At 50.1% G+C, this 26601-nt stretch overlaps 1 protein-coding gene across 10 annotated transcripts; it reads right to left on the reverse strand.

Moving 5' to 3' along the window:
• Nucleotides 1–4591: 4591 nt before the first annotated feature.
• Nucleotides 4592–25189, reverse strand: ST6GALNAC6 (ST6 N-acetylgalactosaminide alpha-2,6-sialyltransferase 6). Of its 10 annotated transcripts, none has more exons than XM_033858662.2 (7): nucleotides 21345–21610; nucleotides 20135–20189; nucleotides 18389–18479; nucleotides 16237–16416; nucleotides 14374–14780; nucleotides 6768–6875; nucleotides 4592–6066 (listed from the first exon to the last, which is right to left on the reverse strand). In XM_033858662.2, the coding sequence occupies exons 2-7, from the start codon at nucleotides 20158–20160 to the stop codon at nucleotides 5742–5744; spliced, it is 1137 nt and encodes a 378-aa protein (XP_033714553.1). In that variant the 5' UTR covers nucleotides 20161–20189; nucleotides 21345–21610; the 3' UTR covers nucleotides 4592–5741. The 10 variants fall into 10 exon arrangements, with proteins under 10 accessions (XP_033714553.1, XP_033714554.1, XP_033714551.1 ...); XM_033858663.2 differs by having other exon boundaries at nucleotides 20005–20189; nucleotides 21345–21601; XM_033858660.2 differs by lacking the exon at nucleotides 21345–21610 and adding an exon at nucleotides 21004–21291.
• Between the last annotated feature and the right edge of the window lie 1412 nt (nucleotides 25190–26601).

A 26601-nucleotide genomic window follows, 5' to 3' on the forward strand; every position in this document is an offset into this window, starting at 1 on the left:
CCAGGGATGGAGGGCACCGAGGCATGGATTCTGGGGGCTTTGCTGGCTGGACAACGTCCCCCAGCCCCTCCTCGGATCCTGCCCAGAGGTCCCCGGGCCAAGACCCACCTGGAACTCCTCCTCTGTTGGAAGGGACCCAAGAGCTCCTCTGGGACAGTAACCTCCCGGGACTCCAAAGACCACCCACATACCCATCTCCGAGGCGGTGGCCGTGTAGATTATAAAAAAAAACCCAGCCCTGCTCCCATGCGGCTGCCAGGCAGCTCCCAGTGAGGCTGTGTGAGGATGTGGGTCATTCAGAATGCTGAGGGCACCCAGATGGGGGACTGACAATCCTGATAAAAAAGAACAGCTCCCATTAATGAGACTCAGTGGGCACCAGGTGCCGGGCAGAGCACTGGACTCAGACCATGTCTGTCAATCCTTAAACACAGAGAAGGAAAGTGAGGGTCACAGCTGTAAAAGAACTTGCCTGGGGTTCCCAGGTAGAGAGTGATGTATTTACCCAGCATTTTGCATGAGACCGGGACACAGCAATAGGTGCCCAGTGATGTAGCAGAACAGAGATGAGAGCCTAGGACCCTGCATCTTCAGAACTCAGGCACTTGACCACTAGATCACATCACGACCTTGAAGGCAGCAGCCCCAGATGGAGTGGGTTGAATTTGGAATTTGTCTTGCAGGCACAAAAGAGCCATGGAAGGTGTTTAAGCAAGAGGATGAGACTATCAGAAGGGTGAGACCCCCTTAGATGGGTGGTTTCTTAGCAACAACAGCAACCTGGACTCCAGGAGGCCTGGGCCTGATCCCAGCACGGCCACCTGTGACGTCAGACAAGGTTCTTATTCGTTGGGATTTTAGTTTCGCCATTTGTGGGAGGGGTGAGTAGTGGGTCAGAGGGTCTGCCTTAGAAATTGTTTGAAAGGCCCTCTCGAAAGCTGTAGGTGGTTGTGTGAACTGGCAAATTGATGATGGGGAAAGCAAATTGATGATGTCAATCAAACTTTCAAATGTGTCTTTCTATTCTTAGGAATCCCACAAGTGGGTGCAAAACGTGTACAGGATGTTCTCTAGTGCCAGTGGAGACTGACTGATGGGAGGGACAGTGGCATAGACAGTCAGGCTGGGGAGATGGCAACTGCCCTAGAGTCAGCTGGAGAAAGGAAGCTGGAGGTCTGTGTAGCTGGTGGGGCAAGAGAAAGAGGCAAAAGGCCCAATAGCCCTGATCTTATCCCACCTTCATGAAAACAATTCTAAACATGCGGATGTGTATGTGCGCATGTGTGTAAAATCTATCCCTAAATTTTTTTTTTTTTGTATTTTAACATCTCTGAAATCAGGCTTCCCTGGTGGTGCAGTGGTTAAGAATCCGCCTGCCAATGCAGGGGACAAGGGTTCGAGCCCTGGTCTGGGAAGATCCCACATGCCGCAGAGCAACTAAGCCCATGGCCACAACTACTGAGCCCGTGTGCCACAACTACTGAAGCCCGTGCGCCTAGAGCCCGTGCTCCGCAACAAGAGAAGCCATGACAATGAGAAGCCTGCGCACCACAATGAAGACCCAACATGGCCAAAAATAAAAACAAACAAATAAATAAATTTATAAAACAAAACAAAAATCTCTGAAATCGTTTTGTCTTATAATCAAATCAACGGTATCTTAAAGTTGATGAACTACAGCAGAACTGAGAGAGCAGTTGTGTGCACAGGATCGCCTGGGTGGGGGTAGGACTTTCACTTCTTACTTAAAGGCTTCTCCATGCTTTTTTTTTTTTTTTTAAAATACAACAAGCATCTATAGATGTACCTTGAGGACATGATGCTAAGGGAAATGAGCCAGTCAGAAAAAGACAAATATTGTATGATTCTCCTTACACAAAGTATCTAAAGCAGTCAAATTCATAGAAGCAGAAAGTAGAATGATAGTTACCACGTGCTGAGGGGAAAGGGAGAATTTCAGAGAGGCAAGATGAAAAATTTCTGGGGGTCTGTTTCACAACAGTGTAGAAAAACTTAATACTACTGAACTGTACACTTAAAAATGGGTAAGTGGTAAATCTTATGTGCTTTTTTTCCACAATAAAAAAAACCTTAAAAATCTTACAAACTGAACAAAAAATATTTTAAGTACCTGTTTTAATTATTTCATTTACGCATGACCTATGGATTTTCCACCAAGACTGGGATATTAAAGTTTCAGGATTTTTTTCCCGGCTACAATCTTAAGAAAGAAAAAAAGGGAGAGGGGAAGGGAGGGAGAGAGGAAGGAAGGAGAGAAGTAGGGAAGGAGAAAAGCAAGGAAGGGAGAAAGGGAAAGAAAAAAAAGTACACGGAAGAAAAATCTGGAAGATTGAACCCTAAACTGTCAACAGGGAATAGGACTGGGTGATACCATCGTTTTCCATCTTACAGTGTTTGTATAGTTCAAGTTATTTTAAAATATAAAAAAATACCTAAAACATAACCATACAAAATGAAACCAAGTCTTAAAAAACATTTTAAAATATTCTAGCTAATAAAGAATTCCAATGAGCCAGCATCGGGGGATATATCTGGGGTGGCCACTCTCTGAGGTGCACAGCTGGATCCATGTGTCCAGCACATGGGGCGCAGGTGTGGGGCTGCCCTGGGCGGGCCTGGCTGGACCGCAAAGCATCCGCAGGAAACAGCTGGAGTGGCTGCCTCGGGCAGCACATGTGGGGTTTGCAGCTGGTGGGAGATGCCCCCTCGCCCAAGGAGGAGTGGGGGGTAGAGGCCTCACAGGGGTAACTGGGTAAAAGAGTTCATGGGAGGGCCCTGAACCCCAAACTAGGAGGTGGATTTGGTCCTGACCACAGTGGGAAGCCAGTGAAGTTTTCAGAGCAAAGCTGGCCGTGATGAGGTGTCTTCAGGAAGTTAACTTTGGCCATGAGTGGAGCGGTCTCGGCTGGGTCCCATCTGAGGCCGTGAGAGCACGTGGAGTTGAGGACTAGACCCTGGACCTCCTGCCCTCATCATCCTCCATCAAAGTCCTACCTGCTGACGCTGAACCGAGCTTTCCTAGGGTCCACCCCCAGCAACCGGCCCCTCTTGACTCCCTCCTGCTGACCTCCCCTTCATGCCCACCAGTGGGGAGACAGGAGAGCCACAGCATTCTGGGAGAAATTCCCCCTAGAAACCTCTGCCTGGACCCAGATTCCCAGAAGCCTTTGCGTGGGGCTGGAAGTGTGTCGTATCCCCATATCCCCTTCCCATGCAGGGCCCTAGGCTCCCCACATAATGACTTTGTCAGGAGTCTCATCCCTCGGATACTGTCTGGTTGCTCCAGGCCTAGACCCTGCCACCTCCCAGCCTCCTGCCTATCGTGCTGCTGTCAGAGCAGGGATGGCCTCTCCTAGCAGGAAAGATCGAGGCTTTGCCCCGCCTCGGACTGGCATTCACGGCCTTCTGCCATCTGGCCCCAGGTGGTCTCATCTTCCACTGTTCCCTCCTGCGGCCCCGCTGCCTACTGAGCAAGGCCATGGGTCCTCCCACTAGGCTTCCATTCAGGCCCTTCTTCCCACCTGACATCCGCTCCCTCATCAGTTGCACCTAACACAGCGCATGGCACGTGGCCACCTATTGAGCCAATGTATACATGAACTGAGACAAATGCAGGGGCCATTCCCGCTGGCCAGCTCCGTGGCCCCCATCCCGCTGGCCCAGTGCCCAGGAGAGCTCTTTTCCATCTCCAGCAGGCCACCTGCCCTTGTCTCACAGTCACCCTTTGTTAGGGCTCCGCTCCCAAGGGCATCTTATCTTCCTAAACAGGTTGTAATCTCCCCGAGTCACGGACCCGCTTGCTCTTGCCAACCTGGAGTGAACAAGCCCTTTAGCTGAGAGGACAGAGGCAGCAGTGAGGGATCCACAGTTCACACGTCGCCTGGCCCAGGGCTGCAGCCCTGCCTGGCTCCCTCCTGCCAGGGCCTGAAGGGTACTTCAGCTCCCTGCCCTCAGCAACACCCCCCTGCAGCCAACCTCTGACCCCATCACCTGCCTCTCCCCTTCAACCCTCTGCTCTGGGCTCCTCCATCCCGTCCCCCGCAGATGCTTCTGTGACAGAAATGTCCTCTCCCGGCCCCCTTCTCTTCCTGCCGGAAGCTCTTCCCCAAAACCTCTGCAGGAATCTTCCTCTGGAAGAACGTCACCTCCTCCAAAGCTATGCTCGCGGCGCCCTGTGTTGCTCTGTGTGGCCCTTACTGCCCTGAACCTGTCGTGGGGCCCCTCCCCTCCCTCTATCCTGAGCTCCTTGAGAGCAGTGTCTTGTCTCAACCAAGAGGGAACTGGGGCTCTGAGAGGGGCAGTGACTTGCTCAAGGTCACACAGGCAAGGGGAGGCCAGACTGGAAGAGCCAGGTGGGCTTGGCTCCGGAAGCCCATGTACCTCCAGCCCCCAGGGCTGCCAGGTCTCCACCCAAGCTGTGAAATGCATGACTCACTGGCCAGCTGACAAAGCTGGACATCCTGCTTGTGTGTGGGCGTCCAGCCCGGACAGTGTGGGCACCGTCCCGACGGGGCCCGAAGTGCAGGGCCAGAGAAAGCGGAGCTCGAATCCAGAACACAGGAAACGCAGCCGGAGCTTAGGTGTGTTTATTCCTGTACAAATCATTACAAAACCAAGTCTAGGGTAGTCACCGGCCCCCACCCCTTGCCCCAGTGTGCAATGGCTCACTGCGGGCCTCCGTCTCCTCCACCTGACTCGACCCATTGCACAGCCTCCTCCAGTCTTCTCTTCAAGACTCCAGAAGAGCAGGGATTAAACCCACCCCACTGAAGTCCAGCAATAAAGTGCCTGATGGAGAGACAGGGGACAGAACACAGGCAACAGCTCCCAGCCCCCTAGGGCCTTCCCAGGCCCAGCCGGGGGAGACCCTTGGACTACTCCAGCAGCTGCAGACAAAGGGGCTGCAGGAAACCTCAGTTGGGCTGGGATCCCCCCTCTCTCAGCCCCAAGGGCTCCTCCAACAGGTGGAAAACCTCACTGCTGGATGGCAGAAAAGGGGGCCTGGCTCTTTAAGAGCCACGCTAATGGCAGCTGGGTGGAAGGGCTAGGAAAACAGCTGAAGGCTTGTCCCTTCTTTTCAGAGTTCCCCAAAGCCTGGGAGAGTTTGCGCAAAAACATCCTCAAGTTTCCAGGAGGAGGTGGGGAAGGGAACCCCAGACCCTCAGAGAGCTGAGCCCCCCGGCAAGGGGTGGTGGCTGGTGGGGTCCAATCTTGACGGAGGACAGACCCAAGGTGGTCGTTGGAGGAGGTGGGAGGGTTCTCAGACTCTAGAACCTGACACAGGCAGAAGGATGCCCAGAGAGGGGGCAAGGGGTCTGTCCAAGGCCACTCACGGCAGAGCCAAGACCCGGACACCTGCCTCCCACGCCTGGAACCCCCCGAATCCCACAGATGCCCCTGCCTGGGCTCCAGACAGCTTCCACCGCCACACAACCTCTTTCTGGCTCTGGGGAGTGAGGGGACGACACGAGTTCCCAGCTCCTTGGGACAGAACCCCACTGCCCCAACCAATAGGAAGTCATTTGAGTCCATCCTGAGACTCTGAACCAAGGCCTCATGGGAAACGACACGACATTAGCCTCGGATGACTCAGAAATACCCTGATTGACTATGCTCAGACCCTGACTGGACAAGAAATACCCTCGACACCCGATTAACCACATAGAAGCCCAAATCCCTGATTGGCCAAGAGATACCCCCAGGCCCTGAACGGCTGGAGATTATATCCTCTTCAAGGCCGGAATGGCCAGAAGACACTCTGACCAGCCTTGATTAGCCAGACGATGGCCCTTGGTCGAGCGGCTGGGCGGAGACCCACTTCTCCTGTGTCCCTTGTGAGAGTCCCACAGGCAGGGTGGCCTAGGTCCAGGAGGGGTGGGAGAAGGTGATTCCGTACAGCTGGGCCCAGGACGAGAAGACCCTCTTTTCCGTGATGAAGCGGTGGTGGTTGCCCTTGCGGCTGTGCTCATTCTGGATGTAGGTGACACACTCGTCCGGCCCCTTGGGCTCATAGTAGTGGTAGGGCATGCGCTGCAGGCGGGGCCGCTGGCTGGGGCAGAGCAGATGGGGCCATAAGGGCAAGGTGGGCACCAGCAGGACCCTGCCCTTTCCAGCCCCTGACCTGCTATAGGGCCTCAGTGGGGGAAATCCCTGCCCCTCCCTGGGCCTCAGTTTCCCCACCTATGAAATGGGTGTAGGATGGACTAGGTGTGTGACTCTCAAACTTTCTTTTTCCTTTTTTTTTTTTTTTTTTAAATGCAGTGGAAACTTTTCCTTTCCCCAAGAGGGTGGCAATAGGGGGTAGTGGTAAGGACTGTGGGCTCTGGAGCCTGGCCCCCACCCCTTACCGTTCGTGGGAACTGAGGGCACTCACAAAACGTCCTGCTCAGTTTTTCTATCTATGAAATGGGAGGAATAGTGCACTTATCCCTTAGGGTCACTATAAGGAGTAAATGAGATAATAAAAAGCCATGCTTGGTACACGGTCAGCACTTGGTAAAAAACAGCTGTCCCCTGCTGGGCTTTTCATATCGTAATAACGAAAACAGTTATTATTAATATACAAATTCTGGACTCTGGCTAAGCTTGGGATTGAGGCTCCTGGGGTGGCTCTAAAGAGCCTAGATCTCGGCAGAGCAGTTTGAATACTATAAAAGAGAGGCCCTTGAAGGCACCCCAGCCAAGGTTTCTGGGACCCCAGCTCCACCCTGCAGCCAATGGCTGGGCATCGCCCTGGGGGTGCTCACCTGCAGTAGTCGGGGGGGACCATGCCATAGACGTGCACATGGTCACACAACTCCACCGCAATCACCATGGTGAACCAGCCTGTGCTCAACCACGAGTGGGACTTTTCCCTGGGGGCAGAGAGGGGTCACGATGAGGGGGCATGCAGGCAGGGAGGAAGGGTCAACCCACACAGGGTTTTCCAGAGCTCCCCCCACCCACTCATGGGGCCTTCCCCCCACTTCAGTCACCCCCTGTCCAGCCCTGCTGTGGCAGCACGGGCAAGCTGGCAGAGGGCAAGCTGTCTGGACAGAGATGAGGGGTGTGGGGTCTGCTCCTTTGAGGGGAGGAATAGGAACACAGCATGCTGGGAATTAACTCCTGGGGAGACTGGTCACACCTGGGCAGGCTGGGAGTAACCATGATCACAGAGCATGGTAGGTAGAAGCAGTTATGTACATGCTAGGAGAAAACTCCTAAGGGGAGACTAAACAGAGAAGGTGATGCCGGAAGTGACCACAAGTTCAGAGCAAGGCATGGAAAAAGTAACCAAGAACCTCAGGCTGTGTGCCCACTACAGCAGTCACTAGCCACGTGCGGGCACACGTGAACACTTGACATGTGGTTAAGACGTGCAGTCAGTGTAAAATACACACTTGATTCCTTAGATAGTATGAAAAAAAGAATGTAGAATATGTCACTGATCGTTTTTGATACTGATTACATGTTGAACTGAAAATATTTTGGATATATTTGATTGAGCGTGGTTCTTTGAAAAGTTTAAAAGAAAATAAACCTCTCATAAGACGGACAAAGAAGGGAGAAAAGACACAAATTACTAATATCAAGAATAAAAAAAGAGGATATCATCATAGACCCTGAAGATATTAAAAGAATAATAAGAAAACCGCAAAAAAAGACATACATGAATTTGACAATTTAGATGAAATGGGCCAATTCCTTGAAAATCACAAACTACCAAAACTCACTCAAGGTGAAATAGATAACCTGAATATCCTACAACTCTTAAAGAAATTGAATTCATAGTTTAAAATCTTCTGAAAAAGAACTCTCCAGGCAAAACAGTTTCACTGGTGACTTCTACCAAACATTTAAAGAAGAAATAAAACCAATTCTATACAATCTCTTCCAGAAAATAGAAGAGAAAATATTTCCCAATTCACTTTCTGAGGCCAACATTACCATGATACCAAAACCAGGCAAAGACAGTACAAAATAAACTACAGACCAGTATCTCTCATGAACATAGATACAAAAATCTCAACAAAATACTGCAAATCATGTCTAGCAATATATAAAAAGAATAAGACACCCACAACCAAGTGGAGTTTATTCCAGAAATGCAAAGCTGATTCAACATACAAAAATCAATCAATATAATCCATCAGATTAATAATCTTAAGAAAAACCATGTGAGACAATTCTCCAGCCTGTGGAAGGAAAACCACATTCACAGAAAGGCAGACAAAATGAAAAGGCAGAGGACTTTGTACCAGATGAAGGAACAAGATAAAATCCCAGAAAAACAACTAAATGAAGTGGAGACAGGCAACCTTCCAGCAAAAGAATTCAGAATAATGGTAGTGAAGATGATCCACTACCTCGGAAAAAGAATGGAGGCAAAGATCGAGAAGATGCAAGAAACGTTTAACAAAGACCTAGAAGAATTAAAGAACGAACACCTAGAAGAATTAAAGAACAAACAAACAGAGATGAACAATACAATAACTGAAATGAAAAATACACTAGAAGGAATCAATAGCAGAATAACTGAGGCGGAAGAACGGATAAGTGACCTGGAAGACAGAATGGTGGAATTCACTGCCACGGAACAGAATAAAGAAAAAAGAATGAAAAGAAATGAAGACAGCCTAAGAGACCTCTGGGACAACATTAAACGCAACAACGTTCACATTATAGGGGTCCCAGAAGGAGAAGAGAGAGAGAAAGGACCCAAGAAAATATTTGAAGAGATTATAGTTGAAAACTTCCTTAACATGGGAAAGGAAATAGCCACCCAAGTCCAGGAAGCGCAGGGAGTCCCAAGCAGGATAAACCCAAGGAGAAACACGCTGAGACACATAGTAATCAAACTGACAAAAATTAAAGACAAAGAAAAATTATTTAAAGCAACAAGGGAAAAACGACAACATACGAGGGAACTCCCATAAGGTTAACAGCTGATTTCTCATCAGAAACTCTACAAGCCAGAAGGGGGTGGCACGAATATTTAAAGTGATGAAAGGGAAGAACCTACAACCAAGATTACTCTACCCGGCAAGGATCTCATTCAGATTCGATGGAGAAATCAAAAGCTTTACAGACCAGCAAAAGCTAAGAGAATTCAGCACCACCAAACCAGAGCTGTACAACAAATGCTAAAGGAACTTCTCTAAGTGGGAAACACAAGAGAAGAAAAGGACCTACAAAAACAAACCCATAACAATTAAGAAAATGGTAATAGGAACATACATATCGATAATTACCTTAGACGTGAATGGATTAAATGCTCCAACCAAAAGACACAGGCTCGCTGAATGGATACAAAAACAAGACCCATACATATACTGTCTACAAGAGACCCACTTCAGACCTAGGGAGACATACAGACTGAAAGTGAGGGGATGGAAAAAGATATTCCATGCAAATGGAAAACAAAAGAAAGCTGGAGTGGCAATACTAATATCAGATAAAATAGACTTTAAAATAAAGAATGTTACAAGAGACAAGGAAGGACACTACATAATGATCAAGGGCTCAATCCAAGAAGAAGATATAATAATTATAAATATATATGCACCCAACATAGGAGCACCTCAATACATAAGGCAACTGCTAACAGCTATAAAAGAGGAAATCGACAGTAACACAATAATAGTGGGGGACTTTAACACCTCACTTACACCAATGGACAGATCATCCAAAATGAAAATAAATAAGGAAACAGAAGCTCTAAATGACACAATAGACCAGATAGATTTAATTGATATTTATAGGACATTCCATCCAAAAACAACAGATTACACTTTCTTCTCAAGTGCACATGGAAGATTCTCCAGGATAAATCACATCTTGGGTCACAAATCAAGCCTCAGTAAATTTAAGAAAATTGAAATCATATCAAGCATCTTTTCTAACCACAACGCTATGAGATTAGAAACCAATTACAGGGGAAAAAACGTAAAAAACACAAATACATGGAGGCTAAACAATATGTTATTAAATAACCAAGAGATCGCTGAAGAAATCAAAGAGGAAATCAAAAAATACCTAGAGACAAATTACAATGAAAACATGACGATCGAAAACCTATGGGATGCAGCAAAAGCAGTTCTAAGAGGGAAGTTTATAGTGATACAAGCCTACCTCAAGAAACAAGAAAAACCTCAAATAAACAATCTAAACTTACACCTAAAGGAACTAGAGAAAGAAGAACAAACAAAACCCAAAGTTAGTAGAAGGAAAGAAATAATAAAGATCAGAGCAGAAATAAATGAAATAGAAACAAGGAAAACAGTAGCAAAGATCAATAAAACTAAAAGCTGGTTCTCTGAGAGGATAAACAAAATTGATAAACCTTTAGCCAGACTCATCAAGAAAAAGAGGCAGAGGATTCAAATCAATAAAATTAGAAATGAAAAAGGAGAAGTTACAACAGACAACGCAGAAATACAAGACATCCTAAAAGACTACTACAAGCAACTCTGTGCTAATGAAATGGACAACCTGGAAGAAATGGACAAATTCTTAGAAATGCACAACCTGCCAAGACTGAACCGGGAAGAAATAGAAAATATGAACAGACCAATCACAAGTAATGAAATTGAAACTGTGATTAAAAATCTTCCATCAAACAAAAGTCCAGGACCAGATGGCTTTACAGGTGAATTCTATCAAACATTTACAGAAGAGCTAACACCCATCCTTCTCAAAGTCTTCCAAAATACTGCAGAGGAAGGAACACTCCCAAACTCATTCTATGAGGCCACCATCACCCTGATACCAAAACCAGACAAAGATGCTACAAAAAAAGGAAATTACAGACCAATATCACTGACGAATATATGTGCAAAAATCCTCAACAAAATACTAGCAAACAGAATCCAACGACACATTAAAAGGATCATACACCACGATCAAGTGGGATTTATCCCAGGGATGCAAGGATTCTTCAATATATGCAAATCAATCAATGTGATACATCATATTAACAAACTGAAGAATACAAACCATATGATCATCTCAATAGATGCAGAAAAAGCTTTTGACAAAATTCAACGCCCATTTATGATAAAAACTCTCCAGAAGGTGGGCATAGAGGGAACCTACCTCAACATAATAAAGGCCATAGACGACAAACCCACAGCAAACATCATCCTCAATGGTGAAAAACTGAAAGCATTTCCTCTAAGATCAGGAACGAGACAAGGATGTCCACTCTCACCACTATTATTCAACATAGTTTTGGAAGTCCTAGCCACGGCAATCAGAGAAGAAAAAGAAAAGAAGTAAAACTGTCACTGTTTGCAGATGACATGATACTATACATAGAGAATCCTAAAAATGCCACCAGAAATCTACTAGAGCTAATCAATGAATTTGGTAAAGTTGCAGGATACAAGATTAATGCACAGAAATCTCTTGCATTCCTATACATTAACAACAAAAGATCAGAAAGAGAAATTAAGGAAACAATCCCATTCACCATTGCAACAAAAAGAATAAATACTAGGAATAAACCTACCTAAGGAGGTAAAAGACCTGTACTCAGAAAACTATAAGACTCTGATGAAAGAAATCAGAGATAATACAAACAGATGGAGAGATATACCATGTTCTTGGATTGGAAGCATCAATATTGTGAAAATGACTATACTACCCAAAGCAATCTACAGATTCAATGCAATCCCTATCAAATTACCAGTGGCATTTTTTACTGAACTAGAACAAAAAAATCTTAAAATTTGTATGGAGACACAAAAGACCCCGAATAGCCAAAGCAGTCTTGAGGGAAAAAAACGGAGCTAGAGGAATCAGACTCCCTGACTTCAGACTATACTACAAAGCTACAGTAATCCAGACAATATGGCACTGGCACAAAACGAGAAATATAGATCAGTGGAACAGGATAGAAAGCTCAGAGATAAACTCACGCACATATGGTCACCTTATCTTTGATAAAGGAGGCAAGGATATACAATGGAGAAAAGACAGCCTCTTCAATAAGTGGTCCTGGGAAAACTGGACAGCTACATGTAAAAGAATGAAATTAGAACACTACCTAACACCATACACAAAAATAAACTCAAAATGGATTAGAGACTTAAATGTAAGACCGGACACTATAAAACTCTTAGAAGAAAACATAGGAAGAACACTTTTTGTCATAAATCACAGCAAGATCTTTTTTGATCCACCTCCTAGAGTAATGGAAATAAAAACAAAAATAAACAAATGGGACCTAATGAAACATAAAAGCTTTTGCAAAGCAAAGGAAACTACAATCAAGATGAAAAGACAACCCTCAGAATGGGAGAAAATATTTGCAAACGAATCAACAGACAAAGGATTATCTCCAAAGTATATAAACAGCTCATGCAGCTCAATATTAAAAAACAAACAACCCCATCAAAAAATGGGCAGAAGACCTAAATAGACATTTCTCCAAAGAAGACATACAGATGGCCAAGAAGCACATGAAAAGCTGTTCAACATCACTAATTATTAGAGAAATGCAAATCAAAACTACAATGAGGTATCACCTCAACACCAGTTAGAATGGGCTTCATCAGAAAATCTACAAACAACAAATGCTGAAGAGGGTGTGGAGAAAAGGGAACCCTCTTGCACTGTTGGTGGGAATGTAAATTGATACAGCCACTATGGGGAACTGTATGGAGGTTCCTTAAAAAACTAAAAATAGAATTACCATATGACCCAGCAACCCCACTACTGGGCATATACCCAGAGAAAACCATAATTCAAAAAGACACATGCACCCCAATGTTCATAGCAACACTATTTACAATAGCCAGGTCATGGAAGCAACCTAAATGCTCATCAACAGACAAATGGATAAAGAAGATGTGGTATATATATACAATGGAATATTACTCAGCCATATAAAGGAACGAAATTGGGTCATTTGTAGAGATGTGCATGGATCTAGAGACTGTCACAGAGCGAAGTAAGTCAGACAGAGAAAAACAAATATTGTATATTAATGCATATATGTAGGACCTAGAAAAATGGTACAGATGAACTGGTTTGAAGGGCAGAAATAGAGACACAAATGTAGAGAACAAACATATGGACACCAAAGGGGGAAAGTGGCAGGGGTGGTGGGATGAACTGGGAGATTGGGATTGACATATATACACTAATATGTATAAAATATATAACTAATAAGAACCTGCTGTATAAAAAATAAAATTCAAAAAGAAAAACCATGCAATATCAATTGATGCAGAAAAACATTTGATAAATTCAATATCCAGGAATGATTAAAAAAAACTCTTAGCAAACCAGTGAGAGAAGGGAACTTCCTCAACCTAATAACTTCCTCAACCCATAGCTTCAAAAACCTAGAGCCAACATCATATTCAATGATGAAAGACTGAACACTTTTGCCCTAAGCCTGAAACCAAGGCAAGGATGTCTACTCTCACCACTTCCAATACAATTCAGTGTTATACTGAAAGTACTAGACAGTGCAATAAGGTAAGAAAAAGAAATGAGGCATGTAGATTGGAAAGGAAAAAATAACTGTCCTTATTTGCATGTCCTTACATCATGATCATTTGCACAGAAAATCCCAAAGAATCTACAAAAGTCTCCCAGAACCAATAAGTAAGTTTAGTAGGATTACAGGATATAAGGTCAACACACAAAAATCTATCATATTTCTATATACTAGCAATGAATAATGGGAAACCAAAAAAAAAATTTTTTTTAATGCTATTTACAATATCTCCAAAAATTTAAAAATATTTAGATATAAATCAAACAAAATACTTACAGCATCTATATGTTGGACATATTGAATTAAGTAAAAATATATTGAATTTAATTTCACCTGTTTCTTTTTACTTTTTAAATGTGGCTACTATAAAAATTTTAATTACGTGTGTGGCCTGCATGATGTTTCTATTGGATAGCACTGGCTTAGCTTTTCTAGGGAGATTAGTCAGAGAAGGGCATACTGAGGGTGATGTAGCCTTAGAATAGAGCATGCTGAGAACAACAGTGTGCTTAAAGTAACATGTGCTGGGTATGATCAACACTTTCCATGAGGCATGCTATGGGGCAGCTCTCCTAGAAAGATGCTAGGAGTGACTGTGCAACCTTAGAGTAGAGCATGCTGGGAGCCCTAGTCTCTCAGAGCCATTCACGCATCCCGGGGGAGACGAGGCCATGCAGAGCGTGTTGGAAATGACTCATGCTAAGAGCTGGACATGAAGCCAACTCCCCTAGGAAACCTGACCACAAGGTGGCAAGAAGTGACCACACCCTCACAGCAGTGCATGCTGGGAGCAAAAGGCCCTCTGGGCAGAGCGTGTTGAGAGGGAGCACAGGACTGGCCAGAGGGAGCGGGCAGGAGGTTGGTACCTGTCCTTGCCTGTCTCACTCCGGAAGAGGTCATCAAACTGGCGCATGCGGCCAAGAGAGACGGCGTAAGCCTCCATATTGGGGAACGCCAGGCCTGCCCGCTGGATGACGCGCACGAGGCTGCCCTGGGGCTTCTGCATCTTGTTTGGGGGACCCCAGAAGATGAACACGGTTTCAGGGGTCCGGTTGACGAACTCCTGGGGCCTCCGCAGCACACGGAATACGCTGGAATGGGCCACTACGCGGAAGGTGGTCTTGTTGCCCACGTCGGCTGAGTAGCCCGTGGTGGGTGCGTCATTCATGCGTATTGTGCACTCGGCCCGCTCGATCTCAGGGCCCAGCTTGGTGCCCAGCAGGTGGCTGGAGCTGGTGACAATCACACACTGGTGGCACCGGGAGGGCAGAGTCTGGGGGGGTAAGGAAAGCCAACACTGTTATGACCACTCAGTGCCAGGCGCTGTGCTCCGTACATCCAGGCCTCCAGGAAGCAGGAATTATGATGTTCATTTTAAAGACAGGGAGACTGAGGCCCATTCATGCAACATTCAACACATCTTTATAGCAAGCTGGCTAATGGCCAAGTACAAGGGACAGAACAATGAACAAAAGAGACCCCACTCCTGGCTTCAAGAAGCTCACGGTTGGGGAGACACGGTGTACAAGTAAACGATAAAATAATGCCAGGTGGTAAGTTAAACACGCTGGGAAGGAAATAAAATAGAGGCAGGGGATCAAGAGTGGCAGGAGTGAGAGCTGCCCTAGAAAAGTCACCTGGGGAGGCCTCTCTGAGCTGACACCTGAAGGATGAAAAGGAAACAGGCAGGGGAAAGTATTCAAGCAGGAGAAACAGCAAGACCAGAGGCTCTGATGTGGGATGACCATGGTGTGTTGAGAAGCAAAAAAGGCTGCTCAGTGGGGGCAGAGTTAATGAACAAAAGAACAGAACAGCCATGCAGGGATGTCCCCAAAGTCATACAGCAGAGGAGTGCAGGGCTAGGATTTGAACCCAGGTCTATATGGCCACAGAGCCCCAGGACCAACACACTGTATGCAAAGACCCCGAGAGATTTATGAGGGTTTTAGTGAGGGAGGAGAGAGAGGTAGGCAGGGCCTGGGGAGACCTCCTCCTAGAAGATGGAGTCCATGCTTGAGGCCAATAATTTTCTCCCTGACCCCAGGGAAAACATTAGGGCTCAGAGGACCACAGGGTGAACTCCAGAAACACAACCTGAGTTTCATGGTTACCCAAGGCCAACAGAAGCCCCAGAATGACTGTTGGCCTCTTGACACAGCTGTAGCTCATCAGGCATTGGGGCAATACCCTGGCTCCTCCCCTCCCTTGCTGTGTGGCCTTGGGCAAGTGACTTCACCTCTCTGAGCCTCACAAGGGAGATAACGCTAACCTCACCGGGCTGGTATGAGGATTACTGCTGATCACAGTGTTCAGTGCACAGCAGGCAACTGACAATGGGCAGCCATTACTGTTACTGTTGTTGTGTTGTCAAGTACCCTAGTGTCCTACTCCAAAAGCCTATGTAGACTCCCACACAGAGACAGAGATCACTGAAAACCAGAGAGACTTTTCCAAAGGGATTCTGACTCAGGAGACGATAGGATATTAGCACTAAGGGTGGGACCTTGGAGAAAACTGAGGCCCAGAGAGAGACAGGGTACTTGTCTGAGGTCACACAGCCAACAAGGGGCTGAAGGCACTGGACTCTTGGGATTCACCCTTTAGGAAGGATGGTGGAAGCAGAGAGAAGAGGTGGAGGAGAAGAAGGAGGTGGGAGCAGCGATGGTGGGCAATGGGGAGGATAAGTCTCCAGGCAGCTCCCAGGGAGCTTCCCAAAGCAGCTGCCCTACCTTGTTGCCGAGAATGGGGATGTAGCCATCGGTGATGCTCCACTTCTTGAGGTTGATGGGCCGGCGGGTACGGCCCCGCAGGGAGCCATAATGAAAGACTTCGTTGGCACTGTTGGAGGTGTAGAGGATGAGGATGGTGATGAGGGCAAAAAGGATCACGAACACCGCTGAGCGCTGCTCCTGGAGAGGGGAGAGGCCAGTGAGGGCCCAGCTGCCCGGCAGGCTCCTTGCCACCTACCACGCCTGCTGATTCCTGCTCTTTATTCCAGACCAGTTCAGGCACTACCTCCCCCAGGAAGGCCTCCTCCAGCCCCCTGAGCACCGCCTATCACTGCACCAATCACGCTGCATTCAAAGAGCCATCCCCCTCAATTAAACCATGAGTTCTGAGGGCTGGGACTGAGTCAGCTTTGATCCCCCCTGTATCTCAGCTCCCAGGGCTGGGCCCAGAGCACAGAAGGTTCTCAGGGTTTGCTGGATGAGATTGGAAGTGTGGGTCAGAAGGATCCTTCCAGTTGCAGCTGGAAGGATGCTTGGAGACAGGTGGGACATTCCAACGAGAGGGTCTAGGTCTTCCCCCAAACAGTAACTCTTTATAAATGTTTACCATTCATTTAAACCTGAAGGGAAAGGATCTGGTCAGGAATCAGGATGCATGGGTAGTCAGTACACCAACATATGGCAAAGGGCAGGAAAGTGATATCCGAAGTGTCCACTGGTATTTATTTGCCTGGGGTCTGCAAGGCTAGGTGGGACCCGGGAGTCCTGGCTTCTTGTGCTGAGCCCCCTGGGCTGGTTATTAATGTACTGCTTCTCAGCTCCAGGTTTACTCTTTTTGCCTGCTCTGTGAAAACGGATCTGGGCCCTTTACAGGTTTTTCCTTGCCAGCGAACTGCATAATAAACTTTGTCAGTAGAGGGCGCTGGAGAGACATGTCAGGAGGAAGGGAGTTTGCTTCCTGGTTCTGGGGGCTTTGGGCCTGGTGCTGGTGCACTTGCTTCTACAGTGCGCATGGCTTCTCCCAGTGGCCAGCAGCTTCCTCCAGCATCCAGCCTCAGGCAGTTTTGAAGCAGAGTGCCTCTGATTCCTGCTGCGACCACAGCTCCTCCAGAGTTGCGCTCATGTGGCACACTTGACACCAGTAACACCCAAAAAACGTAAGCTTCCCCTCCCCGGAGCAGTTTTATCTGATGCTTGAAGTGTCTCTTGGGAGTTATCTCTTGTGAACAGCCCTCCCTGTAGCCTAGCAGGTGGATTTATGACAACTTCCACAGCACAGCCCCACAGTGAGTTCTCTGCCATCCAGTGGGCCAGGGCTGTACCCTCTCCAGCCCAGCAAGGCCTGGGTCTCAACCCTGGGTGTGGTAGCAGCTCCTTTTCTTTGGGCCGTGCCACACGGCTTTCAGGATCTTAGTTCCCCAACCAGAGATCGAACCTGGGTCCCAGAAGTGGAAGCACCAAGTCCTAACGACTGGAAATTCCCAGTAGCTGCTCTTATACCTGCTATCCCTGTATTCTGTAGAGTTCTAATCCCCTGTTACTCCAATGCCCAATTAAAATGAGTAATTCTTTATATTAAACTTTCTCTATTCAAATTACTGAGTGGTTTCTCTTTCTGGATTGGACCCAGACACACTCAGATCACCCCACCCCCAACCCCCAGGCTCTGCCAAAGCTGTAGTGCAGCTAGGAAAGGGGTGTGCAGGGCCAGGCACATAGTAGGTGCTCAGGAAAGCATAAATGAATGGATCATGGGAACCCTGAAACCCTCAGAGTGATGCTCACAATATCATGTCATTTTTGACTCTGACCACTGCCCCCTCTCCCAACCTCCCGTTCACCTTCACTCCCCACCCCCACCCCCTGCACAGCACTCCACAGTCACCTTCTCGGCCAGCCGTTTACCACAGATGGACCAGTCAAGTCTAGGAGGACAGAGGTGGACCTGGGCCCAGAGAGAGGCAGGAGCTTGCCCAGGCCACACAGATCAGTGGCCACAGCAGGGCTCACACCAGGGTCTCCCAGGCATCAGCAGCTTCTCGGCAGGGAAGAGAGACTTGTAGCGCCTGGGTCTGAGGCAGGTCCAAAGGAGCCCATTTCACGGAGGGAAATAAGAAGCTGAGATGGGGACAAGAAATGAAGGGAGACTTACTTTGTTGCTACTCATCTCTCTCCGGCGTCTGCTGAGGGGCAGGGGCCAGCGTCCTGCAGGTGGCCCAGGGGGCAGGGGTGTGGGGTCACACCTGCAAGCCACAGAAAGAGTTATGGCCTGGGTGCCTTCCCCCAAGTCCAGCTGGTCCTAGGCTACACCCTCCCCACCCCTGCCAGCCCTCCTACCCACCCATGACTTCAAGGCTCAGGGCTGTACCCACTTTGCAGGTGGAGACACTGAGGCCCAGAAAGGGCAGGAACCGGCCTGATGTCATACAGCCAGGTGGTGGCAGAGCCCTGCCTCTGTCTCTGCCCGTGCACTCTCCCACTCTGCTCGAAGGCAGCTGGCAGGCCTAAAACTGGCTCCCTTGCTGGGGGGGCCTGCCCCCCACCCAGCAGGAGCCCCATTCACACGCCTACTCTAAACCCTGTCTTATGTTCCTGAGGCCTGGGAATAACATTCCTTGTAGGTCCCCAAACTCCTCTAAACTCATACCCTTCCAGGTCTTGCATAAACTGGCCCCTCTGACTAGGACACCCTCCACAATGTTGTTCACGCCCACTCATCCTCCCAGCCTGAGGTGGGCCAGGAATGTGCCCTGCGTGCCACCTCCCCGCTGAGAGCTCTCTGAGGTCGCAGCTGGCACAGGGCCTCACATTCTCTGCTGTGTCTCCAGAGCCCTGGAGATGGGTGCAGGAGGACTGCTGAATGACTTCACTCTTATCTTTTTTTTCCCCTTTGACTTTGTTCATTAATAAGATCTTGGGGGTTAAGGGCTCAGACTCATCTGTCCAATGGTTATAATCACAGCCCCACCCTGGGGCGCAGTGGGGTCCGGGACCATACAAGCTCAGCTCTGCTCCTCACTCCCCAACGCCCCCCGCCCATCCACGCACGACGCAGCTTCTCTGCAGATCTCAATTTCCCCACCTGTCAAAAGTGAGTAAGTACTTGTGTCCAGCCACCTCCAGCCGATTCGAGGCCAGAAGGCACTAAGGGAAGGAGAGTGCGCAGAGAGAGAAACTGGGGCCCAGGAGCTTCCCAGCTCCGTCCTTCCCTCCAGGGGCCTCCCATCTCCCGCCACTATCTCCGCCCCCTGACCTAGCAGCTGTTTACTCCTACACCGCCACCAGGAATAGCCAGAGAACCCCAGGCTAAAGGAGGTGCCCCCACGCCGCTCCTGATTGGTTGGGTCTTAACTCCGCCCACCACCCAACTCCGCCCACCACCCAACCCCGCCCCCTCTCCTCGGGAGCCCCCTCCTCCCAAACCCAGCTTCAGATTTCTCCGCAGCCAGCCTTCGCCGCCAGCCTTCAAAGCTATGCAGGGAGGCCCCTAGGACACTCATCCGGACTCTCACAGGGTCCAGTCCCTGCGGCACAGATCAGGAAACTGCGGCTCATCAGAAGGGAAGAGCGGCTTGTTCTTAGATTCATAGCCCATTAAGGCAAAAGTCATCCAGATCCCTGGGCAGTCCCCATCTACCCTGATGCCTCTAGCATTCCAGCTGCCTCTCTGAGCTGAGCCTCCCCTCTCACTACCCTTTCCTTTGGATGCCCCAAGCTCCAGACACACTAGAGCACTCCAGTTCCCAGGCCCACCCCCCACTTTCCCACCTTTGCCTGAGCAGTGCCCTCAGCCAGGACCACTGTCCCCCTGGTCAGGCCCGTCACAATCCTGCTCTGAGAAGACCATGGTCAGTACAGCAACTCATGTTCAAGTGCGAATCCCGGTTCCACCACTTACTGGCTGAGGGGCCTCGGGCAAGCCATGTGACCTCTCTGAGCCTCAGTTTCCTCATCTGTGAAATGGAATAATAAGAGTAGGTAACTCACAGTGTTGTTAGGAGGATTCAAGCAGATGTGGCAACGGAAGCACAGGATTTGAAAGTGCTTGATCAGTGCCAGCAGCTGTTAGTTTTGTGGTTATTCATTGTTCAAGGCCTGCCTCTCCAAGAACTTGCCAGAGAAACACTCCCCTGCCCTCTGATGCATGGCCCAGCAACTTCCCTCTAATATCAATAAATGTGGAGCCCTTGCTAAGCATCACCCACTCACTGAATCTTCCTGGCAATTCTGCACAGCAGGGGCTCTTATCCCCATTTCACAGACGAGGAGACTGAGGTTCAGAGAGGCAAAGTGCCTTGCAGAGCTGTCCAGAGCCTGCTGGGGTGCCTTATTTCCATGCTTGTTTCCAGGGAGCAGCCCAGGGCTGAGCCTGACTGGATCTCTCTCAAGGATCCCCCAGGGCTGGAACTGACCAGAGGCCACTGAGTGCGTTCCCAGCACCTGGCCCAGCACCGGAGAGCAGGACTGTTGGGAGCGACTTGCTCAGGCTAGGGAGGCAGCAGCCCAGAGCTCTGAGCCAGGATCGTGGACTCAGCCCCAAGGTGGGCCGAGCCGGAGGGCTGAAACCGTGAGCTCAGGCTATGGGGCCACACCCTGCCCTCTGTTTGGGGGCTTTGCTTCTCCCAGCTCGGGGAGTCCTCCTGCAGGCTCGGGACGCCCCCACGAGCCGCGTGGGAGGAGAGCTCCCGGGAGAAGGGGGAGGGGGGCTCCTAATTCCAAATAGGGGGCGCCGAAACCGTGGGTGCACCTAGGAGGGGGACGACTCACCCTCTGCGCCCCGCTTGCGCTGAACCCCCCAACTCCAGCACTCCGGGGGGTACGGAGCTCTAGCCTCAGCTGGGAAGAGAAGGGAGGCAGGACGGCGGCAGGGTCCCCGAGCTCTAATGGGGTAGTCAGCGGCAGGAGGCCCCGCTAACACCGCGACAGCCCTTGGGCGCGGGGACCGGGATCTCCAGGCGCGGTTGCCAAGAGTGAGTGGGTCTAGGGGAGCCCCAGGGGCCCCCATATCAATCTCCATCCCCAGCGGCTCCTGGCGGCCCCACCACCACCACCAGGGGCGCAGGCAGCGCCGCCCTCCCGCTGCCCGCCCCCGCGCGGCGCCAGCTCACCTCCCCCGGGGAGCGCCCGGCTCCCCGCGACCCCCGAGCCCCCTCACATGGCGCCGGGAGCCACGAGCCAGGGTCCGCGCCACTCTGGCCGCCCAGGCCCCGCTGCAGCCCAGGCCCGCCGGGTCCTAGCGCCGCCGCTCGCCGCTCTCCGGTTCAGGCCTGGGAGGCGGGCGGAGCCTTCGGGGGCCGCGGGTGGCCCCGCCCCTGGGCGGTGCAGGCGGGGATGGGTGAGGGGCGGACGAGCCCCGGCCCGGGGCACCCGAGCGCCTCGCTTACTCCTCTGGGCAGCCTGTAGTGACAACGACAATAACAACAGTCTTCCGGAGAACATTTAGTGTGGGTCAGGCCCACTTCTACCTCGCTTTATTGTTACCACGACGGGGATGGGGAAACTGAGTCCCAGAGCACACTGCGCTTGGAATCAGCTGAGTTTCTCCCTGGGCATCCCTACCTCGGGCCTCCAGAGCCCTACACCCAGTAGTCACCCTGAGTGAACTCAGGGATCCACTCTTGGATTCAAGTTCGACCCTGCCGTCTGCTAGCCGTGCGGCCTTGGCACTTACTTACACTTCCCCTGCTTCCCGGAAATAGGGAGAACAACCTCACAGGGTGTTGTTAGGATTAAAAATGTTACATTACTTCTTATAATAATTGTGGTATTCATTACATCATTTTATGCGATAGTGAAAAATAACTTAAGTAGCCTGGACACCTGGTTAAATGAACAAAGACACAGCCCCGCTAAAATGAATGACGCAGGTCAATAGGCACCGACAGGAAGGGATGTCCAGGATATTACAGGATACGTAATACGTGAAGAAAGCGAGGTTTTAAAATGTACCTCTATAATCACTTTGGAAAACAAAGTTGGAAAATTTTGCATTCTGCTCCTAGGTATATACCCTGGAGAAATTCTTGCAAATGTATGTAACAAAGTTCATAGCAGCAATGCTTGAAATAATACAACACTGGAAACAACTCATATAGCTATCAAGGAGAATGGAAGTTTTTAATTACATTATGATACGTTCACATGGTGAAATATTATATAGCGGGGGTGGGGGGGAATGACATGGATGAATCTTACAGACATGAGGAGTGAAAAAGCCAGGTCCTGGAAGACAAATGAAACTACACAATATACTGTTTAAGCATACAGCAGGCAGTAGGCCGCCTGTCATAGGACAGGAGATAGTTTTGCCTATCAGACTGATTAAAGTTTTAAAAGCAAAAGTCAAGAGTACAGCAGTCTCTGTGGGGAGGGATGAGGGAGAGGAGAAGAAAGGCAGGGGTGTGCAAGTTATAATAATGAAGGTCTGGTCTTTAAGTGGGACATGTGTTCAAGAGGTTCATTTTATGTGTTTTATTTTTACAAGTATAATGCATGCCTTCATTCGGGTGTAACACCGTATTTTTTTTTTTTTTTTTTTTTTTTTTTTGCGGTACGTGGGCCTCTCACTGTTGTGGCTTCTCCCGTTGCGGATGCGCAGGCTCAACGGCCATGACTCACGGGCCCAGCCGCTCCGCGGCATGTGGAATCCTCCCAGACCAGGGCACGAACCCGTGTCCCCTGCTTCGGCAGGCAGACTCCCAACCGCTGCGCCACCAGGGAAGCCCTAACACAGTATTTTAAAAGGTGAAAAAAAGAAGAAAGATAAGTCAAATGAAAATAGATACTTTTGCCTATCATAGTGATTAAAGTGTCAACAGTGGTTATTTTTCTAATGATAAGATTATGGGCTGCTGTCTTCTTTTGGCTTAACTGTATTTTCCAAAATTTTTGAGATAATGGTCAATGTTTTTATATTTAAAAATTTATTTTTAATATAAAAAATGAACTGCATGTATAACATGATTCCTTTTTTTTATACAACTATCTATGCATATATGTTTGTAAATGCACACAAAAGGCTTCTGGAAGAATCCACTCAGGACTACTGGCAGTAGTTTCCCCTGGAGAGTGGATGTGGGGAGAGTGGGGTAGGTGCTATTTTCACTTTCTGCTTCATAAAATTCCAGGTGGTTTGCATTGGACTAATTTGGGAAGTTAATACCACTTTGTTTTTAATTTAAACAAAAGTCAGGGGGCCCCCGAGGTCCAGCCTCCGGGCCATGGAGGCACTGCCCAGCAGGCAGTGCGGGGGGAGTGCAAACAGCCAGGGGTGCATGTAAGGCTTCCTGCCCCGCTGGTGTCCAGCTCCATCCGCTTCCTGAGCCTCAGCCCCATCCTCACCCCAGCCTTCCTCGGCGCCTGACCCACCCTGCTGGCCACGGGACAGAAAACCACGGAGCAGCAGGCCAGGCAGTCAGGCAGGACACCTGATGAACGGAACTGCTGGGAGCTCAGAGAACAGGAGCCCCTTGCCTGAGGTCACAGGCAGGTTAGAGGCGAGGGGTGGAGGCACCCAATCCGCCCCTCGCCCTTCTCCCAGCTCCAGGCCAATGACCTAGACTCCGGAAATAAAAGGGTGCCGCAGCCCAGCTCCTGGACCAAATCCGGACCTGGAGCTCCCCCGTCAGGCCTGCCGTGTCTCTGGGGCCAGGCTTGCTCCAGGAGGCTCTGCTCTAGGGCTAGCTTCCCTTTCCTGGGCCCCAAGAACAAGGGGGACTTCCCTGGCGGTCCAGTCGTTAAGACTCTGCACTTCCACCGCAGGGGGCACAGGTTTGATCCCTGGTCGGGGAACTAAGATCCTCCATGTCTCGCGGCACGGCCAAAATAATAATAATAACAACAGCAAAAACAAGGATACGAAAACCCACACAGCTCCATGTGTGTCGGGTGCTTTCTCCTGTGCTAATAAGCACTTTGCAAACATACCTCGCTGAATCCTTAAAATAACCTATGGGCACTGCTGTTACTCCCACTTTCCAGAGGGAGAAAGTGAGGCACAGAGAGTACAGAGGTGCCCGAGCTGGGATTCCAGCAGACCTGTCTGCTGAATAACCACAAGCCTTTCTGCCCCCTGGAAGCCCCAGGCCTGCCTCACAGGCACGCCAGGGCCTTCACGGACGGCAGGTTGCGGCCAATCCTGGCGCTGCTCCCCGACCCCGCCTGCAGCTGGGCAGCCGTCCCCGGCCCCGGAGTCGCTCCCCCATGGTCTGATGGAGGTGGCCTATGCTTCAGTCCTTCCTGCCCCAGGATGGGGGTCCAGGGTGTGACTCTCCCCTTCTCACCCCTTAGCAATCTTTGCACTGTTAGGATTCTTCCCTTCTATGGGATACTGGAAAAAAACAGGAAGTACCTGGTTCTTCTCAGACAGAGGCTGGAGTGGTCAGGCTGGCCCAGGTGACGCTGGACATGGGTGCCCACCAGTACCTAGGAGAACCAAGGTTCCTGTCCTCTTCTGGCTAGATGAGTTCCTGACCTGGCCCGAAGTTCCTTCTGAGGAGAGGCTCCTTAAGATACCTCCAGGCTATGAGACTCACCCAGCTCCCCCTCTGTCCTCAGGAGGAAGTAGGGGCCGTCCCCAGCAGGCCTGCTGAGGAGACAAAGGAGCCTGGGTGTGACAGGAAAACAGAGGCCCAACGAGGGGCTGCACACGAAGGTGCCCCAACCCCTGACACACTCCTCAGGGCTGGGAGGAGGCTCCTGTCCCCCAACTCACCTCCCGGAAGCTGCAGGAACTGCAGTGGCAGAGACGGGGGTCCAGAGAGCTGTCAGCAGGCCCAGATCCAGTCACCAGTCATCTTCATCTGCCTGGAGGAAGTAGCTGGTGGATCGTCCCTGCCGGGTCACCACCCCAGAAGGACAATATCTGGGCCAACACAGCAATAAACATCCCACCCACCCAAGGACAGGGCCAGGACAGAGATGCCTGTGCACACTACGCCCCAAGGGCTGGGCCAGCATCTCCCAGGCAATGGAACAGGAGGAGGAGGCAACCTGCTGGGAGGGGGTGGAGTTGGAGTCCTAGCAAACCCAGCAGACCCTGGGCCTTGCAGACAGAGGATGACGCGGTGAGCAGACACAGCTGATGGGAGTGGGAAGTCTTCCTGCCCAACCACCACCTCCGAGGAGGGCAGGGCTGGCTGAGCAAGGGTGACCCCGTTGAAGATGGTGGCTCCCACATGTCAAGAGCCAGCGCTGGGGACAGGCACTTGACGGATGCCATCTCTCCCAGTCTGTGCCAGCCCGTGAGGTAGGGACTACTTTAGTACCTTTTACACACGAGGGAGGCACTAACCTGCCAGGGTCCCGCGGCAGGAAGTAGAGCCAGAACGAGGCCAGGTCTGACTCCAGAGCCCTCCCTCTGGGCCCGGAAGTTCCCCCACCAAGCCCTCTGCCTGCCAGGTTACATTCCCCCCTTACCTCTGCCCAACGCCTACTCACAAACACTTGCCGGCTGCCGGGCCAGCAGCTGTGGCTCAGCTGCCAGCCTGCTCCCTCCCACGGGCGTGCTGCCCCCCAGCCCGGGGCTCTCCTCCCATGCCTGCAGAGGCTTCTGGGCACACCTGGCACCCAGTAGGGGGAGGCAGGACACAAAAGGCAGGTGGGCCAGGTGCCAGGTCTCCAGTCTCTCCTGAGAAGGCTGGGGGTGGGAAAGGGACTGTCCTGGGTCACCCAGACTCCCTGGCACAGATGGCTACATGATTTGTGAGGTCTAGTGCAAAATGAAAAGGCACAGCCCTTTGTTAAAAAAAAAAAAAAAAAAAGAATTTCAAGTGACAACAGCAGAACATTGAGCTAAGCGTGGTGCCCCGGGGCAGGTTCTGCACAGGTCACCAGCCAATGAAGTGGCCAAGCCCCGGAGCTGGAAGCTAGAACCCTAGGCTCCATCCCAGCTGACAGCCTGGGGTCCCGGCCCTCCATTAGTCTCCCGGTGTCCAGAAGAGGGAGGGAGGGAGGGAGGAAGTTAGGAGGGAAGGAGGGAGGAGGGGGGTGAAGCCTCCGTGGGCTTTTTCCAGCCCCCTGGTGCAGGGCCCAGACGCTCAGGCGCAGCTCTCAGACCTTGGATCGCACCCTGACTCAGCCAGGCAGCTTCATCTCACCTGTAAAATGGGCTCTAACTCTAACCCACCCCAGCGTGGCTGTACACCCTTGCTACCTGTTCACTGGTGGATGTGCTTTTCCACTTTACAGGTGACCAAACTGATACTCAGAGAAGGAAAGCCCCAAGCCTGCCCTCCTTCCTTTCTAGCAGTGTAACCAACCCCAGAGTTAACTGGGAATTTAACTGGCAAGGCCAGTGGAATCTGACCCTGGACCAGGAAGGCAACATGACATGGAAGAATTTCCTCCCACACTGACTCTCCTCCC

Source organism: Tursiops truncatus, chromosome 6, assembly GCF_011762595.2.
Source record: "Tursiops truncatus isolate mTurTru1 chromosome 6, mTurTru1.mat.Y, whole genome shotgun sequence".
NCBI classification, from domain to species: domain Eukaryota; kingdom Metazoa; phylum Chordata; class Mammalia; order Artiodactyla; family Delphinidae; genus Tursiops; species Tursiops truncatus.

Coding starts and splice junctions, on each gene's coding strand:
- ST6GALNAC6 (XM_033858660.2), bottom strand. CDS start 21,253: ATGGAGATTGATATGGGGGCCCCTGGGGCTCCCCTAGACCCACTCACT. Junction 18,480..20,134: donor TGCCCGAGGCCCCTCAGCCA/GTAAGTGGTGGA, acceptor TGTGGCTTGCAG/GTGTGACCCCACACCCCTGC. Junction 6,067..6,767: donor GTCCCCCCCGACTACTGCAG/GTGAGCACCCCC, acceptor TGCCCCAGCCAG/CGGCCCCGCCTGCAGCGCAT.